The 22,287-nt window shown below is 44.1% G+C and overlaps 3 protein-coding genes across 7 annotated transcripts in view; 1 reads left to right on the top strand and 2 right to left on the bottom strand.

Moving 5' to 3' along the window:
• Positions 1-22,287, bottom strand: part of dgkg (diacylglycerol kinase, gamma) — a 149,333-nt gene that overhangs the window by 74,681 nt on the left and 52,365 nt on the right. For all 4 annotated transcript variants that reach the window (XM_084908675.1, XM_084908676.1, XM_084908677.1 and 1 more), the window contains 10 exons: positions 18,040-18,192; positions 17,541-17,590; positions 17,022-17,096; positions 16,508-16,627; positions 13,023-13,140; positions 12,433-12,521; positions 10,808-10,924; positions 9,598-9,696; positions 7,081-7,191; positions 6,915-6,988 (listed from right to left, as the gene is read on the bottom strand). In XM_084908675.1, coding sequence (XP_084764801.1) covers positions 6,915-6,988; positions 7,081-7,191; positions 9,598-9,696; positions 10,808-10,924; positions 12,433-12,521; positions 13,023-13,140; positions 16,508-16,627; positions 17,022-17,096; positions 17,541-17,590; positions 18,040-18,192 — 1,006 coding nt within the window. The remainder of the gene's footprint in view (positions 1-6,914; positions 6,989-7,080; positions 7,192-9,597; positions 9,697-10,807; positions 10,925-12,432; positions 12,522-13,022; positions 13,141-16,507; positions 16,628-17,021; positions 17,097-17,540; positions 17,591-18,039; positions 18,193-22,287) is intronic.
• LOC146371010 (uncharacterized) lies at positions 349-3,810 on the top strand. Of its 2 annotated transcripts, none has more exons than XR_014797208.1 (2): positions 349-3,496; positions 3,577-3,810. XR_014797208.1 is itself a non-coding variant. In XM_084908680.1 (2 exons), exon 2 carries the CDS (start codon positions 987-989, stop codon positions 3,171-3,173), a length of 2,187 nt encoding a protein of 728 aa, XP_084764806.1. In that variant the 5' UTR covers positions 349-653; positions 733-986; the 3' UTR covers positions 3,174-3,810. The 2 variants fall into 2 exon arrangements, 1 of the variants encoding a protein (XP_084764806.1); XM_084908680.1 differs by having other exon boundaries at positions 349-653; positions 733-3,810.
• On the bottom strand, positions 19,097-22,135 carry LOC146371009 (E3 SUMO-protein ligase KIAA1586-like). Its single transcript, XM_084908681.1, has one exon. It carries the CDS (start codon positions 21,454-21,456, stop codon positions 20,050-20,052), a length of 1,407 nt encoding a protein of 468 aa, XP_084764807.1. The 5' UTR covers positions 21,457-22,135; the 3' UTR covers positions 19,097-20,049.

Here is a 22,287-nt window from a genome sequence, read left to right as displayed (position 1 = left end):
GTACTGGCTTTCTTCTTCTCATTCCCCATGTGTTTATATGCACTGCTACATGTCATTAACGTCTGTCTCGTCTTTCCTGTAGTTTGTATTTTGTCATGTTTGTTGTAGGTGGTCTTCTACGGTCTTCTTATTTAAAAGAATGTTATTCCTTCCCACTGTTGCCAAGTGCTCATTCACAGGAAACCTTATAATTGCTTTAATATTTAGGATTATTGCTTTAAAATATAAACCACCATCTGACTACTGTGGTTGTTCTAAATAAATAAAAATGTAAATGAACTGCATGATGTTGCCACAAAATCACCACGTTTCCCTAATGAGTATAAACTTTTTGCCTTAGGGTTGTCACGGACCCGGTTCCGGGGACTCGGGGTCCGTGAGCAGTGTGGACCATTATTATTGTTATTGTATTGGATGTATGTTTGCTGCACTGTGCTCTTGTGTTCCTTGCTGGTGTGTGTGTACGTGTGGGTGTCTGCGGGTGTGGCTGAAGGATGGAGGACAGCCACCTGCAGGCCTGAGGGGTGTGGCCCTGCCGGCTGCCGGTCACGCCTAGGTTCTCACACACCTGCTTCTGATCAGGCTCGTCGGGGGAGCTACTTAACAGAGCGATGGAGCTTCCTCCGGCGCAGGATCGTTGAGTTAGACTCCATGTCAGTGTTTAAAGTACTGGTCAGGGTATGCCTGCTGGAGTTGGTGCCATAACGGCGGTGTCTGTTGTTTTTTCCTCAGGAGAGCGGAACACGGGACTGCAGGACGCACAGGGTGTGCGTAGGCACGGGAGCAGAGAGCACGGAATACCAGCACTTGAGAGAAGGCACAACACAGGAGTTGAGGGAGCACTCTGGAGACCTATTGCGTGGTGTACATTTACCCCCCACTGTAAATAAATGCACTGTTCATTGCACTAAGTCCAGCGTTTGGGTCCTTTCTCCAACATCCCCCACGGCTTGCCCTGGCAAACCGTGACAGAACGATCCTGCCAGATGGACCCAGCGGACTTTTCGGAGAGGTTCAGGAGGGAGGTGACAGACAAAGTAAATCGTCTGTGTGACCTGTGGCTGGAAGCGCACGCGGAGGTTTTACGTTGCGCTGTGGAGAAGCGGTTGCAGGAAACACTGACTTGTTTTCCCTGGGTGTTGGACAATCTTTTTCCGATTGTGGCGGAATTCCTGCTCAACACCCTTCACCTCCACTCTCCGATCCAGGCTGCCCCCCCACTCGGCCAGCCTGAAGTTCTTCAGCCTGACACGCCGGCCCCGTCGTCTACCCGGAAACGGCGTTCGCGCCGCCGGCATTCCTCACCGCAGCCAACCTCCCGGACATCTCAAGAGACGGCTGTGGTGAGTAATAAGGACACTTTCTCATTTCTCACCCCATCTGCTTTTTTGTTTACAGTGGGTGGTGACACCGCTGACGCTGCTGCAAGCCGGCCAACAGTACTGCTAGCGTCGCCTCATTCAGCGGTCTCCACACCACTCGCTGCTTCACCATCGGCAGCTGTAGCACCGCCGTCGTCTCATCTGCCTGCAGCCGCCATTCTGCCATCTTTTTCACCGGCTGCTATGTCGCCACCCGGACCTGCCCAGCCCGAGCCGGAGGAGCTCGCGCTGCCCGAGCAGGAGCCCAGCAAGCCAGAGGAGCTCGCGCTGCCCGAGCAGGAGCCCGGCGAGCCGGAGGTGCTCGCGCCAGCCGAGGAGCAGCTCAGCGAGCAGGAGCCGGAGGAGCTCAGCGAGCTGGTGGAGCCAGCGCCGCTGCCGGAGGAGCTCAGCGAGCCGGAGGAGCTCAGCGAGCCGGAGGAGCTCAGCGAGCCGGAGGAGCAGGAGCTCGCGCCGCCTGCCGAGGAGCAGCTCAGCGAGCGGGAGCCGGAGGAGCTCGCGCCGCCGGCCGAGCTCGCGCCGCCGGCCGAGGAGCAGCTCAGCGAGCGGGAGCCGGAGGAGCTCGCGCCGCCGGCCGAGCTCGCGCCGCCGGCCGAGGAGCAGCTCAGCGAGCGGGAGCCGGAGGAGCTCGCGCCGCCGGCCGAGGAGCAGCTCAGCGAGCGGGAGCCGGAGGAGCTCGCGCCGCCGGCCGAGGAGCAGCTCAGCGAGCCGGAGCAGCTCAGCGAGCCGGAGGAGCTCGCGCTGCCTGCCGAGGAGCAGCTCAGCGAGCAGAAGCCGGAGCAGCTCAGAGAGCCGGAGCAGCTCAGCGAGCCGGAGGAGCTCGCGCTGCCTGCCGAGGAGCAGCTCAGCGAGCAGAAGCCGGAGGAGCCAGCGCCGCTGCCGGAGGAGCTCAGCGAGCCGGAGCAGGAGCAGCTCAGCAAGCCACCAGCTGAGGAGCCAGCGCCGCTGCTGGAGGACCTCAACGAGCCGGAGCGACCGGCGTTGCCAGCAGAGGAGCTCGGCGAGCGGGAGGAGCCTGCGCCGCAGCCGGGGGAGCTCGGCGAGCCGGAGCTGGAGATCGGTGAGCGGGAGGAGCTCAGCGAGCCTGTGGAGCCCGCGCTGACACCGGAGGAGCTCGGAGGTCTGGAGGGACTCGCTCAGCCAGAACTGGAGGTCAGTGAGTCAGGGGGACCTCCGCGTCTAGCGCGCCCTCCACGCTGCCCACGTCTCGCGCGTCCACGTCAGCGACCAGCGCTTCATAGGCCATGTGCCACTCCTCGCTGTTGCTCACCGGAGCAGTGGCGTTGCCGTCGGACCCGTGGCAAGCCGCCGGAGGTGCAGCGCCGCCGCCACCGGTCCCGTGGCAGGCCGTCGGAGCTGCAGCGCCGCCGCCACCGGACCCGGGGCAAGCCGCCGGAGGAGCAGCGCCGCCGCCGCCACTGGACCCGTGGCAGGCCACCAGAACCGTTCCGCCGCTGCTGCCGGACCCGTGGCCGCCCGCCGGAGCTGCTGCGTTTCCATCAAGGGGGTAGAGGTAGGCCACCTGAACTGTTTTGCCGCCACTGCCTGACCCACAGCAGGTCCCGCTTGTTTTGCCGTCCTGCGGGTCGGTCGGCAGAACTGTGTTTGCTGCCACCGGACCGGGGGATTGGACTGTTGAACTGTGTTTTTCTTTTGTTGCTTTGTGGTGGCTGTTTAGCGGAGAGGTTTTGGGGCCCTCCGTCCTGGACCCCCCGCCACCCACCCTGGGTTGGTTGTGCTGTGGTTTTTGGTTTTTGTGGTTTTGTTTTAGGGTCGTCGGGAGTCGACCCTTAGAGGGGGGGTACTGTCACGGACCCGGTTCCGGGGACTCGGGGTCCGTGAGCAGTGTGGACCATTATTATTGTTATTGTATTGGATGTATGTTTGCTGCACTGTGCTCTTGTGTTCCTTGCTGGTGTGTGTGTGTACGTGTGGGTGTCTGCGGGTGTGGCTGAAGGATGGAGGACAGCCACCTGCAGGCCTGAGGGGTGTGGCCCTGCCGGCTGCCGGTCACGCCTAGGTTCTCACACACCTGCTTCTGATCAGGCTCGTCGGGGGAGCTACTTAACAGAGCGATGGAGCTTCCTCCGGCGCAGGATCGTTGAGTTAGACTCCATGTCAGTGTTTAAAGTACTGGTCAGGGTATGCCTGCTGGAGTTGGTGCCATAACGGCGGTGTCTGTTGTTTTTTTCCTCAGGAGAGCGGAACACGGGACTGCAGGACGCACAGGGTGTGCGTAGGCACGGGAGCAGAGAGCACGGAATACCAGCACTTGAGAGAAGGCACAACACAGGAGTTGAGGGAGCACTCTGGAGACCTATTGCGTGGTGTACATTTACCCCCCACTGTAAATAAATGCACTGTTCATTGCACTAAGTCCAGCGTTTGGGTCCTTTCTCCAACATCCCCCACGGCTTGCCCTGGCAAACCGTGACAAGGGTAGCTTAGTCGAGTATAACTCTGCTGGGACAGCTGCATATATATATATATATATATATATATATATATATATATATATATATATATATATATATATATATATATATATATATACTGTTTTTCATAGGTTTTTAGAGTTACAAAATGCATGCACATCATTCGTTTGTCAACAAATGTGTATGATATGAAGATCTCAAGTTTTCACTTTTATGCAATGGTATACAATCGAGGTGATATAAAAGTCATGACAACATGTATTTAACTTAGAATGTTATATGACTTCTGCAACCTCCACACACATCTGATTGCTCTGAATCAGTGTCCCATGTTCTGCAGGAAAGGTACAGGTTTTTTTTTTTTGCATGCCCTTCATTTGGACAGTCATCTTTTTGCGTTCACAAGCGTTTTCAGTGAGCTGCTCATTGACAAGGCAGCTTCATGCAACCTCGTGGAAGTTACGTTACATGTTCATTAAAGCCTTCGCCAACATGTTCATGTGTGCAGTAAAAGCAGTTTTACAGGCTTCTAATATCCTTCTACTGTGTGTACCAGTATATTTATATCAGCTAGTGAATAAGTGCCTAAGCTCTCTATCCTATCTGTTGACACGTCTCTGGGTAGAAGAGAAGCTTTTACAACTCGTGCAGCGCTTGCAGTCATCACTCATAATAAAGATGAAACTGAACTCAGACATAAATAGCAGCCTCAGTCTCTGGTTTCCTGCTTAAACTGTTTATTTGTTCTATTAATAGATAATAATTTCCTTTCTAATTGTAACAAAAGAGTGCGTTGCTATGGTAATGTATCAAACTGGGGGAGAGCCACAGGCTTTTGTGAGTTAGGTGGGGTACAATGAGACAATGGAGACATGAATTTAAAGCTTGTACAGCTCTCTTCCTCTTTAAATGACAGCATTCAGAGCGTTGGCAGGGAGGTGAAGAAATGTTGGCGCCCTCTTTGGCATAAGTAAAAATACTGTCATTTTCTCATAATGGCTCCAAAAAAGCTTGTATCAAAGCTGATTTTAGTCTCAGCATCCTGCTAATGCCTCTGGGCACCTATTTTTCTGTAAATTAGCTTTCATTTCATTGGTTGTGGGACATAGAAAGGATGTATAGAATCACCAGTCAAATCACATTCGTCTTAACTGCTTATCTAATTCAGGGTCACTGTAGGCTGGGGCCTATCTCGGCCAATTCCAATTGAAAGAAAAAAAAAGAGGAATGCTGAAGAGGTTAGCTGACTTTGCCCCAAAGTAAAGTTTTAAAAAGCCTTTTTTCCTCCTAGAAGTTCTAGGTTTTTTTTTACTATTTTGCTCTTGAGGAATCATTCTATGGATTTCAACTCGGGAGTCTTTGAGTGTAACTAATTTGTCCATGTATATGAGGCCACCAGATCCATGTTGTATTTAGTATGCAAATAAAGGGGTCCTTCTTGTCCTTCTTCTTCTTGTCATCTTTTCCAGATTAGATAATGCTAGAGTAGTTCCTTTTCTCCCCCGAAGGGGGGGAGTACGTAATCGGTTCTGTCTGTTTGATAGCAGCCTGCTGTCCACAGTTTTCAAAATATAATTTTCAAACTTTGTCTGACAGTAGATACCAAAAACACCTCAAGCTAATCATATCTAGGTGAAAATGGGGCCAAGGTCAGTCAAGGTTGATCGTCTTCAAACTTCGTAACAATACATTAGGCCTTTAGGGACATGAGAATTTGGGTTGGTTCACCTTGAAAGAAAGATTCCAAGAAACTATATCAAATAATATATCATAAGGACAGAGTTGTAAATCACATTATTTTCTCAGTCTAACACCCTACAACATCACAATTATGCCTTAACAGCTGGACGTCATCATGTTGTAATAGAAACATCATAAAACATCAAAGTTTTAGGGGGAGACCCCATGATTCATGTACTGTCTGAAACAAGCTGTTTTAGCTTCTTTGAGACAACTGTCCCCTTATTCTTTCATTATGCGAAACTCTGGACATGTTTAATGTGAACATGAAACACTATAATATAACACATGACAGCAGAATAAACCTCCCAACCAGAAGTGTATGGATAAGAACCTAAAATTACTGTCCTATTTGAAATTATCCACTACACGTTGATGATTTACATTTTGTGCATTGTTTTGTATTTACTTCTTTGTGTCTCAGTTCAGTATAGCCCCTGTAATATAATGGAATTCCCAGGTTGCTAGAAGAACAGTGAGAATAGACCTGAGAATAGCAGGATTATTAGTGGGAGGTGCTTAGGTAACAAAAGTCCATGCACCAGGTGTGGTACACTTTTGTCTTGTTCAATGATGGGGTTGATTTAACAGAGCCCTCTAAGCTATGAGCAGTAAATGCACTGTGGGTAAGTTCTACACTTGCTGTAGTAGGTGCTTGTGTGTTATAGGAAAGCCAAGTTAGTCACTATAGCTGATAACTCGTGGGCCAGATGTTTTCTTTAGAGGTATGTCATAAACTTAGTTTAAAGAAAAACAAAGAAAACTGGTGTTAATGAAGTAACTTTTCACTCGTCTCATTTTATTTATACAGATCATTGTTAAAGCATTTCCTCGGGAATTTTAACCTCCAGCTTCCTTGAGTGTTGGCATTTATGTGTTTGGCAATTACTGAGCATGTTTGTTGCATTAATGTAATTGAATTCATGTATATGCCTGTTTATGCCTCTGCCGTCTTTTGAGCTTTTCCTTCAGTTTTACTTCCACCTGTCTCATCATCTTGATTGATTTCTTGATTTCTGCTTCAGTCTCCCTTCAGTCCTAGAGTGTCTGCGTTTGTTACTTTGTGTGCTTAAATTTTTTTGAAATTTACTTTGCTTTGTCTGCGAGTCTTGCATTTGGGTCCTTTTTGCCACAGCAGGGGACAGATTCATTTCTGTTTAGTGTTTAGTTTTTAAATGGAATAACTGACTATTACATACCTCAGATTTTACTCCAAAAAATAAAAGAATAATGATAATGAATTTACGTTTGATTAATGAAATATTAACTATTTATCTCAAATGTCAAATGAGATTTATAACCTCTGTCTAATAAATCGAAGAGGTAAGCGAGAGTCGGCCTGTGGGTGAGTGTAACTTACCGCTCCCCCTGTCTCCCTCCACTCTTGGGATTGACCAAAACCAGGAGTGGGTGAGTGCCTGGAAGCGGGGTTATCTGGATAGAGGAAGGATAGATTCAGGTAGCTGCTAACCAGCTTTATTTACACCATGCAGAAATGACAGGTGCAGAGTGAGCGGCCAGCATACCTGGAGTGCTTGTCCATCTCCAGGGGAGAATTTAAAAGTCTGATTGGTGTCATCAGGGCTGGTGCTGGGAGGTGATTCCCCCTCTCCTCGCTTCACCCCAGAATGACGGTCCTGAGAATGAAGGTGAAGTGATTGACTGTGTACAGGTCACATTCATTAAATTAAATTAAATTTTAGTTGTAAAATGACAAATGTACCTAACCTAGTCTGTACGACCTGTGTCTAAAAAAACTAAAAACAAAATACAAATTAAATGTCCAAGTCCATGAAAAAGCAGCTGGATAGCGCAGTGGCAACATTAGTGTCTTTGGAATAATAGCACAGGATTCTGATTCCAATCACGGCATGCCATTCACCGAACAGTCATCAGATACCATACTGGAATAATAAACTGTCCACAGGAGACAGATGCTCCTAATGTCGAGATGCAACAACTCCTCAGAATGTACAGAGGTCTCCAGCTGAAGTCCAGCACCCTGAGGCTCTATGAGCAACAGACAGTAGGAGGGCGAAGATTATTGAGTGTCAGTCACAACTCAGCAGCAAAAAATAAGCACCTATGAATACAGCAGGACGATAGCCCCCAAAGATGAGCTGCTCCAAGAGTGCCTCAGACAGCTAAAGACAGACGGTGATAAGGAAAAGGAAGGAAGAACTATGATGGAAGACCAAGCCTCTGCATGGGATGTACCATCAACAGACAGAGGAAAAAGCTGACATCAAGAAATTCTACCAGTGGCACGAAAAGAACCAAAGTAAAGGAAAGAACAGAGGCTCTGATCATGGCAGAATATATTCAGAGCCTCTGTTCTTTCCTGTTCTTATAAGAACTGGCCCTCAGCACCAGATTCACAGATGCAGGAGTCTATCATACAGTCAGGGCACAAACTGCAGATGCTCTCGAGGACCTAAGATTCAAGCTGGGGTAGTGTACACTGAAAGGTGCGACCAAGTGGCTGAGATAGTGTGCGGGAACATCTGTGCCACATGGGGACTAGAAGTCCCCAACTCCTGATAGGAGTCACCACCAAAGGTAGTTGGGAACATCAGGGCTAAGGTGCTGTAGGACTTTAAGTTCCAGACAGACAAGCAGTTGCTGGACAAACAAGTGGTGGCTGACAGGAGCAGATGTTTACAGATGTGATAGATGTAGTGATCATTAGAAGCTTTAACCCTGAAACTGGAAGAGTGGCTTCAGCAGATTCCAGAAAGTGCTCTAGCACTCAAGCTTGATATGTATCAGTTTGTCACTTATGGATTTGTGTGAGAAATTAAAGAGTGAGGAGCATAAAAATACTCCAATAATTGTTTTCACCACTAAAACAATCACTGCTTTTAATAATATTTGCTGATTGTGAAAAAGACGAACGTGTTTGGAGGTTGTAACTCAGCCATGCGGTGACAAAAGGAAGTTTTATAAATAACGATTTGTCACAAACACAGTTGCTTCACGAGTTTTGCCATCTATTTTCTGATGTTCATCCAGTCAACCATCAAACTGCTCAGAGGTAGGTAGAGGCAGAGGGGTTTAACACTGACTTCCTTTGATTAACCTTCCAGGACCTCCACAGGGAGGTTTTTAGGAAACATTCAGTCATTTCAGACAGAACATGAAATAGCTGCATAGCCATACATAGCAAATGTATAATGGCCGTGCATTATATCAGCATTAACTCATTATTCCTGTCACACTTGCCTCCTGTCTGGTGTCAGGATACCAGTGGATATGCAGTAACCTTTCAAAACTAGAATGGGGAATGTCACAATGGGTGACATCACTGTGGTGACATTACATCTAACTACTTGTATTCAGAGAGAGTTTATGTCTGTAAATGGGTGATTACATAAAGGTAAATCTCTAATTTTTAAGGTAGTTTCACTTTAAGAGCGAGAGACACAATATCAACAGGAAAATAAATACCTAAAAGTTATGAATTGATAAACTGATACCTGACCAAATGAGGTAAATGAATGCATCACAGAACAGAGTTTTCCTTAAATGTACTCTGTAGCTGCATGTCAAATGGACTGATTCTTATATAGCGCTTTTCTACTCTCCCGGAGCACTGAAAGTGCTGTATACAACACCCAATCACACCCATTCTCACAAGTGCTAACTCTAAACTGAGCTTTTCTAACGACATTCACACTCCGATGGATGCATCGGAGAGAAACTTGGGGTTAGTATCTTGCCCAAGGCTACTTGGCATACAGACTGGAGGTGCCAAGGATCGAACCACAAACCTTCCGATCAGTAAGTGACCTGCTCTACCTCCTGAGCAACAGCCACCCGCAAATGTTTGATCAAATGCTTGATCAAATGCTTGATCTCACCTTTATGGAGTAGGTCTGTTTTTACCTACAGAACTGCAGCAACTTCTCCAAACTTCTAAACTCTGACCACATATTTTTTGTTAAATTGATTTTTGAAGAGTCCAATAAATGTTAAACTGGTGAATTAAAACTATTTGAGTTTTTGCTGTATGCACGCTCTCGTACAGAGAAATGCATTCTTACCAAGACGACAGGGCAGATGTACGAGGGCAACAGAGTGTGGTCCCTCAAGGCTCCTCCATCACACTCTGGCTTCACATTAGATGCACACTTATTATGGAGCTACAACAGAGAGGAAAGCCAGAAACATAAGAACTGTGGGCGTCATCCATCTGTGAGACTGAGTCTGTTAAACACTACCAGTACGAAAAGCTATTCTTCTGAGGGCATTCTCACTAATGGGCTGTATTGATTGTTTGACAGGTCATATAGGACCAATCAATAAGATATCACTTTGTATTTCTGAGCAAGATGACTTTAATACCGATACAAGAGATTTGTGAGAGCTTTGGCTGTGGGTTTTTGATAGTCAGGAAAATTCAAAGTCAGCATTGACACCTAGAGGATCTGAAGTGCAATGACAAGTAAAATATATATGAAGATCTGTGTATTCATGTATCACATTATGGAGACATTACAGTTTCAGTTATGTTGCGGTTTGTCTGATAGTAGTTTGCAGAAGGATTAGGTATATACTAAGAGAAGTAATGTACATGGGGTTACTCAGTACAAGCTGCACTTCAGATACTTTAATTAGTTTCACTGCTAAAATAATTACTGCTTTTAATAACACTATACTAATATTTAGCTTTATGTTATTATGGATAAAACTGCCATCAGTATATAGATACCTGTATACATATGCATCTCCAGTTACACTATTAGAGTGACTGATCAATCAATAATTATCATCTGGTAATAAAATATATATGATTATGATTATTAAGTACACCAAGTGAAGGGTAAAAATAGCCTTAAATACCACCTTTCTCTTGCTAGCTTTTTGCAAGTCAGACAATAAATTTGCACAAACACATAAAAAATTAGTAAAAAACTGTTTTATAAAGGAACAGGGAATAAAGAACAACAGTAACACAAACACTTAAAACTATCTTACCTGTCTTAAAATATCTATTTAGGCTGTGCAAACGTTTCTTTAATTGAATTATGTTCTTCTGATTTTTTTCTATTTAAGGAACTGTCATCCATGTTCTTAAGGCTTTAGAGCTTACTTTGCTTTCACTTTAGCTAAGCAGCCTTTCCCTCGTCTTCATCTTTGTCTATATCTACTGCTGTCTTCCTCTGTATGGCAGTGTTGACACTGCTGTGTACTTCTAGAGATTAATGTTTCCTGTTAATAGTTCATCTGAGTTTATATAAGGCAGCGACTCACAGTGATCTGACACCAGACGCAGTGCAGGCCAGTGAGGCCCTGGTAACATTTGATGCTTCTGTGACAGCGGTCGCACTTGGTAGGAGAGTTACCCTCCATCCATACATGCTGCATAGCCTAGAGAAACAACAGGAGAATGGGACATTTTTTATTCAAGTATTTAATGCTTTTCAATTTTGTATTCAATGGTACATGCTCATGTTAGTTCAAATTCATTCATATTTTATTTCACAAATATTGCTGAACACCTTTTAAAAATATTGCAGAACTGGTTTCAATGTAAAAATCTACTAAATGTAAAGCAGCTATGAAATGCTGGTACTCCTCAGCACTGCTTATCTAAAGAGAAAACATGCATGAATAGAGCAACAGTAATAACACTAACAGATGAAGCACATTTTTTAAGCTAAAAGGCAAAAGCATCTCTGCTAGCCTCAAGAATTTTGCTGAAACCTTGTTGCACATATTACAAACTTGTTTTGTTACCTCAGCAAAGCTCTGATAACAGTGGTTTTACAGTTGCCACTAATAGTCACGTTTGCTATTCAGTATCTATCTGTAGATTTTTTTTCAAAGCACTTCAGTCAATTATATTTCCCATTCATGTGCTTATTGCTGTTCTATTAGTCATCTCTGCTGTAGAGATGTGAGGAAATGAGTCGCACAAAATTATACAGTCACTGAAGTCCTATAAGGTGAGTACGATATGAAGTAAGATATTTTTTTAATCTTGTAAAAGCTATTATCAATTTTTGCAAATTTCATTTTATTTTTTTCATTTCATTATTTCTATTCACAACAGAGCACTGACAACATATCAAATGTTTAAACCCAGAAAATGTACAATTTAAAGAAAAAGTTAATTCATTTAATTAAAAATAAAAATTCATGCCATTAAAAACTCAATTTGAACAACAATGTTGGCAACAATGTTTCTCAAGAGAACTCTCATTGGGTCGAAGAAAATTAGAATCAGAATACTTTAATAATCTCTAAGGAAATTGCGTAAATGAGAAAAAGCTGGATTAGTAGGTTGCACTAAAAAGAAACAACTGGAGGAACAGTATGCAGTGAATTAGGTTAACTGGCAACAGGTCAGTAACACAAACAGGTAGAAAAAGAACATCTTAGAGAGGCAGAGTTTCGTAGAAGCAATGGTCAGCAGAGGTTTGCCAAACAATTTCAGAGATGTCAGATCTGAAAAGTCCTTTCCAGTTCAAAAGTTTTGAAATGGAGAAAACAAAATACGCGCTCACAGTGGAAATAAAAAACAGATTACCAAAACAGTTAATTGGTAATCCAATATATTAAGTTAATAATTAGAGAGAGAGACTTTGCTCGAGGCTACAATGAAGCTCTAATAAGTCCAAAAGGAAGGAAATGTGCTCTACAAAGCATAATCAACATGTGACCCGAGTCAGTGTAATCATTCTCAACTGCTTCAGCGTGTCAGTGCTAAAACACAGAGAACCTTACATGACCTCAAAGGCAATCCCATGATCCTCGCTGCTCTTTTAAAAGAGACCACGAGCCAGCAGGAATCTGCTCAACAGGCTGCTCGGTATTCCCGTCTCATTACCCAGCAGCAACACTGTGTGCAGAATGAACCCTTTGATTGTACTTACGTTGGTGTGTCTGCGTGACTTGGCGTAGGTGCTGATGCAGGCAGCGATGTCTTTGGACACACAGCGTTCATGTACTGTGTATTTGCATACTAAAAAAAAACAAGGGTAAAATTACTTCATATCATAAACAAGCTGCAGAATTGTTAAACAATCTTTCTTAAACCTATTTGTCTTGTCCAGTAACTCTAACTGAAAACATGACTGGCAGGGAATTTAATAAGAAGTTAACTACACTGAAGATCATTTCAATCTATAAGTGCTTGCAATCAACAGTGACAATAACATCAGCCCTTCAGAAGCGGTTCCAACATGGGAGAATTAAATAATGAAATTACACATAATGGCATCATTAATGCGTTTTTAATGCTGGCTGTGAGGACTTTTAATCGAAAACAACACTGACTCAGACACACTCAGGCAAGATAAACGGCCTAAATTTCAGTCTGCTGTAGGGAACAGAAGACAGAGCAGACAAAGACATAGTGACAGTGACGCTGAGAGGAGGAAGTCAGAGCAGGAGAATAATGGACACCAGGAGACGCAAAAGCAGAAAGACCAACAAGGAGACGTTGGAATGTGCAGAGACTCACAGGAGCAGCAGAGGCCCTGTTTGCGCACTCCGAGCAGCATGGTATGGCAGTAGTTACAGTAGGCTGGTTTGTTGAAGTGCTTGAGACGCCAAACATGCTGCCCATCTTCCTGCACATTCTAGGACAACAAAACAAGAGTGAAAATTAATATAGGACACGATTCATTCTCCTAACGGGACCATCCCAACTAAACTCGAGCAACACTTAATTTCAGTGATATACAGCATGTTTTCTCTGCTGAATAACTGATTTAGCATCTATACATACTCCTGTAAGAAAAACCAGGAAAGAAAAAGGCCATGTCTGAAAAATGAAGCCAGTGTGGAAGTAGCAAAAACTGCAAATCTTCTAAAGACCTCTTCAGGCTGGCTCCAAAAGAGAGTCAGTCTCTGTGTAATCCCTATATAAAAATGCCCAACGTGCATCTTAAAAAAAACACGTTAACAGCCTGGAGCAAAAAAATGTTGTTGTTCTTTATGGAAAATGTATCCTTTCGGAATAACTTTTATGGTGGTTACATTTATCTGATCTTAACAAAGGCAGCGATTAGCAGTCAGGCTTGTAGCACTGTAGTCTCCATTTCCACCTGTAGAGAATCACTGTGGTGATCTCTTTGGACTGCTTTTCATCTTTGCTTTGATTCATCTTTGATTGTGTATCCTCATTAGGATCGGTATTTTTGTTTATGTGTGGAACTGTAGCTATGGTAACTATGCGTTCCAGGTCAATTATGGAGTAACTCGAAAGTAATGAAACGAATAAGAGTAGTGTAATGATATTGACAAAGGACATACAATGTGTTTTCTTTATTTTGATATATTAGATTTCAGAAAGTGACACTGTTACACAATCTGCAACTAAGGTGCACACAATAAAGAGAAAAGTCTAAAACAGGGGTCGGCAACCCTGGGAAGGGTTAACTGATGACTGGCCAGAGGGCATTTGCCCGGTGGGACTATGGTGATTTTTCGTTTTTATGGGCCCATGATTTTATTATTTTTTATTTTTTTTATTTTTTTAGTAACGGTATAAACAATGAAAGATGGTGGATTGGCCAGATGCTGGCAGATGTGTAAAAATAACTTGGTTGTTTGGTGGTGGCTATGGCGGAGCTTCCACAGAGGCCAGCAGGTGGATGAGGGAAAGTGGAGGCAGGAGGAGGAGAGACCTGAGGCAACAGGTGAACTAAACTTCAGGTAAGAAGTTATGACCTGCAGTCTATCTGGGTCAGATATAAACCAAGTTTAGGTGTAGTTTTCGTTGTGCTGACTTTTTACAGTCAGTTACAATAACTCGTACTGCGTGCTAGCTAGCATGACGGAGTTTCTATACAGCTAGGTGGGTGCTATGATGTTACTGATAGTGAACTTTATTTTATTCATAAGGTTAGTTAGTAGAGTTGCCAACGGTCCCGTAAAAAATGGAATCGTCCCATATTCAGAGAAAATATTACGAGTTTCGTATTGAGCTGAAAAGAAACACAGTTTGTCCCGTACTTCAGCTAGAATGAAAGAAAAGAAGCTGGAGTTATTCTGTCTTCACGCTGCAGCTGCCTCTTCTTCTCTCATTCTCTCCCCTCCCTCTCCTGTTGCTACTTCAATCATGAAACTGATCAATGATCAGCTGATCGGCTTTTCTCTCTCGTTTATTTATCGCCCACTTTGCGCCAGAAAGAGGAAACCAGCGGCGGTCACGCTAAACAACAGCAGCACGTTTAAGCTTGATCAGCTGTTGTTAGAATTTATTTAATATTAATTTCTAGTATCAGCTGATGTTTGCTGGAGCCACAGCTGTAAAGCTGCTGGTCATGATGTCGGTTTGGATATGTGGTGAGAGGGAAACATGAAGATGAAACCAGGAGATGTCCTTACTGAATCATCAGAGCTGAACAGGTGATGGAGAAACAGGTTTACCTTTTAGGTGACATGAATGAGTTGAAGTTATGAACTGTTTCTGAGAGACAAATAACACCAGGATCCTTTTTCTAACTAGCTGACAGCTGGTAACTGTGGAGGGGCGGGTCTAGCAAAGTTTTGCCAAGGGGGCCAAGTAGGGCATTAACAGGGAAAGGGGGGCACAAAGAAATACTTTTCTTTCTTATTCTTATTTAAAATGTCTTGCTTTAATAAATAATTATCTGACTCTTACAACCAAAGTTTTCATTTGATGTAAAATGTATAGAAATCATACATAGACCAACAAGACAGTGTACATCACTGTCACAACAGCATTTGTTTTTATTCCAAGGCTTTATGGCTTTAATACCTGGTGGGCCGGTCTTTAGTCAAAATGCCCGGGCCGATTTTTTGTCCCAGTCCAGCCCCGGGCACAACATGCAGTGAATTAATCTGAGAAGGTGCATTAAAAAACAAATGGCCGGGCCAGGGGTGCACATTGCAAATTAGCTTGCATAGACAGATTAGTTGTGCCGCTTCTTAATGACGGTATCTTAGCTAACAACTCCAACTACCAGATTCAACTTGTAATTGGCTAAAAATAACTTAGCCTACCGGTAAGAGGGACGTTGCTAGCTGGCAGTTTTTTCAAGCGATGTTGAAATTTCCACATTTCGACACTTCAAATGCTTCAGCGCAGCATCAGCATTCGTAGACTCGAGACTGATCAAACCAGAAAGCTTTAATGAGCAGCTGGATTTGTCTCGCATTAACTGGCTGAGTTAATGCCAGTTAATGCGACATTGGAATGCAGCTGATTGAAATAAAAACCTTGACTCTGTGGGGGTCAAAGTTTGCAGAACTACAAACGCAGCTGGAATCCATATCTGTGCGTGTTCATGGAGGTTGCATTTTCACCTGCTGGCCATCACTACCTGACAAGTTGAACTGTCTTCAGAACATTGCAGAGGCCTTATTGACAGTATTTGGCTCTACATATCTGTGTGAGCAGATTTTCTCTCACATGAGTCCTCAGGCAGCTGTCTGAATGCTGGACAGAGACCTGTGTCTCTGAGTGGGAGACCAGAGATCACATTAACATGTGTATCCCTGTATTAACAAAAATGCCATATTGGCCCAGTTTATTTTTCTTATCATTGTTGTGAGGAGACCATAAATAGCATTTGCATTTTCTGTTGTACAGTTCATTTGCTGTTATGGAGTTCTTGTTATGGATAAAAAGTGTCTTTGTTTTGTTTCAAAATAGCTGATAACTATTCGCTGATAGCTGCCAACATCTGCGAACAAATATAATTATATTAAGTTGTTCTATATATTGTGTAACTGTTAATATAGAGTGTTATTAAATTTATTGCTAATGCAATCATATGGCACATTGACTTCTGAGGAAATTTTAGATGGCACTCGCCATCAGAAAGGTTGCCGACCCCTGGTCTAAAATCTAAAACCTTAACAGTTCGTGTAGGTGAGTAAGAACCCTACAGTTCAATACAAAAACACCAGAATAGTATAGAAATGCTTTCAAACACTGTAAGAACAAAGTAAACATACACTTTTCCAAGCACATACCGTATCCATGCCCAGCAGGACAAGTAAAGGGATGGTTGTGAGGCCTCCTCTGATCCACTCCTCTAAGGTGACCGTCCCATCTCGGTCGTAGTCGATCTCTTCCATCATCTCTTTCAGTATCTAAAGATACACAGGTACACTTCAGCCCATAAGTATTTGACTATGATACATATGTCTGTAATTTTGTACACCACAGTGGATTTTAAATCAGGCAAATATAACACAACTGAAATGCAGAGTTAGTGTAATAATTCCCTCTAAATGTCAGAAAACCTCAGAATAAAGTGGGATAAAGTGGTTTTTATACATTGTGTACAGCACGGTAAATTAGATATATGTTCTCACTGGGTCTTAACCTTACTTTACTTTTTAGAATTAAAATCCATTTTATGGGTGTCAGCTTAGGTTTTGGGAGACATCAAGGATGCATAAACATTCGCATAGAGGCCTCTATAGATGTTTCTCTTTCTGTTCACCATCAGACTTTATTGCAACTGGGAGTGTGTTTGCTCACCGGTCGTAGTTCTGTTGAATCCCACTCCAGATACTCTGCCACATGCACCATCTGATTAATGATGCGATCCAGCTCCTATGTAAAGACAAAGCATAACTTACAGGACAGAGAAACTATCATTTTAGCTTTTAGAATAGCTTCTCATTTCAAGCACGGAGCAAATACCAGTCTTTTCCTGAACATGTTTTTTAGCCAATGTTATCGGAATTGTTCAGAACATGAAATGCAAAGTAAAACAAAGTCTGAATGTTTTATGTATTTCCCTCTTTGTATAACCTGTATCTGTCTGTTTATGTGATCTCTGTGACACGTGGCTAATATTAAACTTAAGAGATCCATTACAGATGATCTTATGTAAACACAAGGCTGTCACTGAATGTCGAGGTTACTATTCTTGGAGCTGCTGTGTACAAAGTGAAAAGAGAAGGAACAAAACACAGAGACGGAAAGACAGGGAGAGGCTGAGAGAGACGGAGAGGAAACACGAGGGAGATGCAAAAGCAAATGGAGTCCACTTACCGAGCTGTCCAGGACCCCATTGCCGTCTGTGTCGTACAGCCGGAACATGACTAGAGGGAAAGGAGAGAACAGAGATCCCATGATGACTCAGATAATTAGTAGCTCTCGGAAGCTGTAACATTCATTCCTGGACTCTATCCAGATGGCCACTGGGTTAAAGAAGTGCTTCTACTGTACCGCAGCAAAGGAACTAAATAGAAGATTAGCCTTGTTAGTCAGTGCCAATATAGCCACAGACAGTAAAGAAGTCAATTGGGCACAGCGGGGCTTAAGCATGTCACTGACCTGCCCTTTGAGGGAGCTGTTAGTGGTGTATCTAAGGCACTGTTGACACAGCCAGATGGAGGGAATAGCCTTATTACTTACTTTCTGTCAACCTGAGCTAGCAGGCTAGCTTTAGAGGCCAGATCACACACACTGCACATGTCAGCTGCTCCCACCTCTATCATACTCCCCACACACCCACACACACAAACACACTTCCATCACTGTCACTTACACTCCAACTTGTCTTCAGGCGTCCCCCTCTCCAGCAGGGAAAGGTAGCAGACAATGTCCTTGAGAAAGACCACCTGGGGTGACGGCAGTGGGGAGGCTCTCTGAGGTGATGGGCTCCTCCGCAGTGACAAATGCTTCTCAGAGTGGGTCCTCTCTGTTGATGTACAACATAAACTTTCAAAGCTACTCATAGCACCCATCACTCTTTCTACTCCGCTGAGTTTCCTCATTAAGCATACACAGTAAAAGCACCAGTAAATTATACATTTAAGCATTCGTATGACACTTTGGAGAACCCCAATCACTGTGCATGTCCCTGAGACAGTGGAGAACCGGTGGACAAAACACCTCGCTGTACAGCTGCAACAGAAGCCATGTGAGGGGATGTAATTAGATTACCAGCACCTAGATGAAACAATTCAAGTTAAATCAATTCCACATTGCAGCACACACTAAACACATGGCTTATTCTGTTGCTTCAACATTGAAAGCGTTCACCGAACTGCATTCTGAGTCTGCGGTTGAGTCCTGCCTGCTCAAGCTCAAGCCATAAACAGACTCAGCGGATTCAACTCTGTTCTTGTCACTGGCTCGTTCAGCAGGAAGCTCAGCTGGCGAGACACAAAGCTTCTCCCTGCGTCAAGGTAAGCAGAGTATGGATATTGGCTGAAGAGGCTGCCTCTGTCGATGAAATGATAGACTGATAGACTTCGTTTATCAGGGTGGACGATTGGATGCGGGAACTTCATCCGAGGAAGGACTACGAATCCCGGGGACCTGCACACAAGAAAACGTCCAGTCTCGGCACCATTTCCTCAGAGCAACGAGTAGACTTGGAAGGGGAAACAGAGTGTGGAGAACAGCCCATGTAGCTGGGTTGTGTTCATCTATCTCCTGTCAAACATCTTAAGCGCATCCAGGCTGGTGAGTGCTTGTACACTAGCAAAAAAGGCATTTTCATTGATGTCTGTTCTCACCGGTTAAAACAGTGGTCCCCAAACTTCTTTTGCTGGGCCCCCCTTTGTTGTACAAGAAAAATGTTCGTGCCCCCCCCCCCCCGTGTGCACGCGCGCACGCACAAGCACGCACACATCCTCCAACCACACACACCCATATTTTGCTCCATTGCGGTTTATTTCACACCTCAAACATTTAGTAAACAATTAAGCAAATACAAGTAATCTGCAATAAATTACAGGTAGTAAGAAAATAAACTACTAACTAATTTACGTTACGTCCACACCTACGCGGGTATTTTTGAAAATGCAGCTGTTTCGTCCACACGTAAACGGCGTTTCGAATCACCGAAAACTGAGATTTTTTTAAAACTCCTTTTTTGCGTTTAGGTGTGGACGAGGAATACAGAGTTCCTCACACAAAGTCAAAGGTATGTGCCTTTTTTTCACGTCACGCTGTGCGCCACGTTACTGTTTAGATGAGATGAATTGCAGAATAGCAGATAGAGACAATCTGACTATCTGCAGGTTACATAGACACACGCAGTTACTGTCCCTCCATTAACAAAGGCAGAGGCATCACGATGTGATTATTTTACGCGTAGTTGTTTTTTTTTCCTGTGTAATAATATTCAACATTGCTATCAATACATTTTTCAAAAAATGCCTCTCTGTGCAAAATAGGTTTAAAAACATAAACAGCTGTGGGATGCTGTTTGTCCGTGATTTGAACCGGGGGAACAAATCGTGGCAGGATCAGCCTGATATTATTTGTATCCCGCTGTAACTTTACTGTATAAAGTATAGTATAGTATGCAGTGCTTTAAGTGGCCCAAAAGAGGTGCCGGGACTCTATTTTTTTTCCGCCTCTCCTGAGGTAACAACAACTATATTGAATGGGTTTTATATACAACAGTCAACAGACAACCTTATACAAAATAATAAATCATTTTATTAGTTTGTGGATTTGCTTGAGCTAGAAAGAGCTACTGAACATAAATAAAATGTGCAAAAAGGTATTGAAATTTTTTTTAACAAAATGTACATAAAATAAATTATAAACTAATTTGTATTTTGCTCTCTCTTGAGTCACTGCTGCTATCAGCAGCAGCACTTGTAAAGTGTACCTGCAGAGCTTGGTAGTTCTCCCATACTGCTTTCACTGTTCTCTCACTTGAAGCAACCCAACGCACTGATAAAACACGGCCTATCACAAGGAGACGTTGTCCAACATTGTGAGCACTCTCGGTTAACTCCCTTTGGTTTTTTGGTGATGCATGGTAGAGGGAGTAAAGCTGATCTAAGAATATTTTAAAGTGGTTGATTCCTCCTACCTCCTTCAAAACATCACAAACTGCCAGTTCCAGTCTGTGATTGGAACAATGCCAGACAAACAGGTAAGGGAATTTGGAACAAAGCTGCGCAGCAACTCCTGCTTTCCTCCCAAGCATCACTGAGGCTCCATCACAAGCAAATGCCAACAAATGTTCCTGTAGGTAGTGAGGGTCAAAGCCATTATTATGAAGACATCCTAACAGTGCTTCAGTGATGTCCTTTGCTGTGGTCCCCTGCAGCTCAATCAGTTCAAAAAATATTGTGTCTGGATTTTCACTGGAAATAGCTGACCGCAGGCACACGACAAGCACAGACTTTCCACTTATTGTAGTGGATTCATCAATGAGCACACACAATTTTCTTTCATTCATCACTATGTCATTGACTACCTTCTTTTTCATTTCAGCTGCAATGTGATCCAGTATATTTGCACATGAGTTATTAGAGTGCAAAACTCTGCCCATCTTGACACCATTTAAGACTTGCAACTGGACATCTATTGGCATGTCTGTAAAGGGACGCCCATGCTTGCCAATCTTATAAGCTGTTCTAAACACATTGCAAGTTGAAGCGTAGTCAGCCTTTCTCATATCTTCAATGTGTTTTTGCATTGTATTTTGTGTTGCCTTCTCTTTTATTTCAACTGCTTTCTTGTGATAAATTGAGTCTCTGTGCTCTTTTATTTTCTTTCGTAGTGAGTTTTGTTGTGCAGCCTTGTCCCTTCCAAAAGACGAGATTAAGCACCCACTCCACTCCTGCGACACTCTCTGCCCTTGCTGCATGTCCACGCGAGCACAAACTTGACTACACACACTACAACCCAACTTTTGATTTCTGCTGATCAGCCACTTGTAATTTGTGGAGAAATACCGGACTTGTGCTTGGGACCAACATTCTGGCCACTCATGCTCGCTAACGCGGCTGTTGTCATCGGTAGAAATGGTGTCATTCTCGTCCTCGTCGTCGCAAAAAGTGCCGTCGTCCGCGGCTGCGGCACTAGTGCAGCTTTCATTAGCTTGCGTCTGACCTGCAGCGATATCATTCTGGCTTGGTGGGGTGTCAGCCAGCGAGTCCTCTGATTCTGACCTTGTTCTTTTACTACTCAGAGTCTGAAGCCAGGAGAGCATATTAAGTGTTCATTGTTTTTGTATTTTAACCGAGCAGCTGTTTGCGCGTTTTACACACCCTCTCCGGACCACGTTGAGTTGTTGACATGACAACGGCAAAAGCGACGCATGCGCTTTTCACTTGTAAAACACATTGGTGTATGGGTAATGTAGTCTCTGCTCTCGGTGGGACGAATTAGGAAGCGTGCTTGTGAAGGGCGCTCTGAAAAGCGGCAGCGCAGCCAAACGATTATAACAGATGTGCAAATGAGAGTACCGGTACGCTAAAAGCACGTTCTGGGCGCATGGAGAGGTGGCGGTACTCTCAAGAGCTATATTTAGAAGTGGCGGTACTGAGTACCGGCGCGTACCGGCCCACTTAAAGCACTGATAGTATGTATATCTCCAAAATGTCAGGAGTAGTTAGTCATTACAAGAAGTGTTTGTGAACTAAAAATCAATAATGTGGGATACTGTTTGTCCGTGATTTGAACAGCCCAGCGCTGCTCCTGACGAAGGGAAAACTAATCCTGCAGGGGAGACCTACCTCGGCACTTGTGCAGGTGAAGCCAAAGGGAAGATATGCTTCACCATATTTTCTAGTCTTTGGCTTAGAATGAAGTTAGTTTGGAAACATATTCAGCCATGCTTCATCTCCTGCTTTGCGTTTCTGTAGGCGCCCGTGCTAGCAGTGTCCAAGCGTTTTGTTTTTTTCCCCCCTTTTCATCCCGCGCCCCCCCCTGCCATGGCTCTGCGCCCCCCCTAGGGGGCGGGCCCCACACTTTGGGAAGGTCTGGGTTTAAAAGATGGAGCCCGGCAGTAAAGGTGGGGATACTGGCGGGGCAGGTGGGG

The sequence above is a fragment of the Perissodus microlepis genome, chromosome 16 (assembly GCF_051167445.1).
Source record: "Perissodus microlepis isolate ML-2025 ecotype Zambia chromosome 16, ASM5116744v1, whole genome shotgun sequence".
Taxonomy (NCBI): domain Eukaryota; kingdom Metazoa; phylum Chordata; class Actinopteri; order Cichliformes; family Cichlidae; genus Perissodus; species Perissodus microlepis.
The sequence above is the reverse complement of the archived record's forward strand: the minus strand, read 5'-3'. Positions and strand labels throughout refer to the sequence as shown.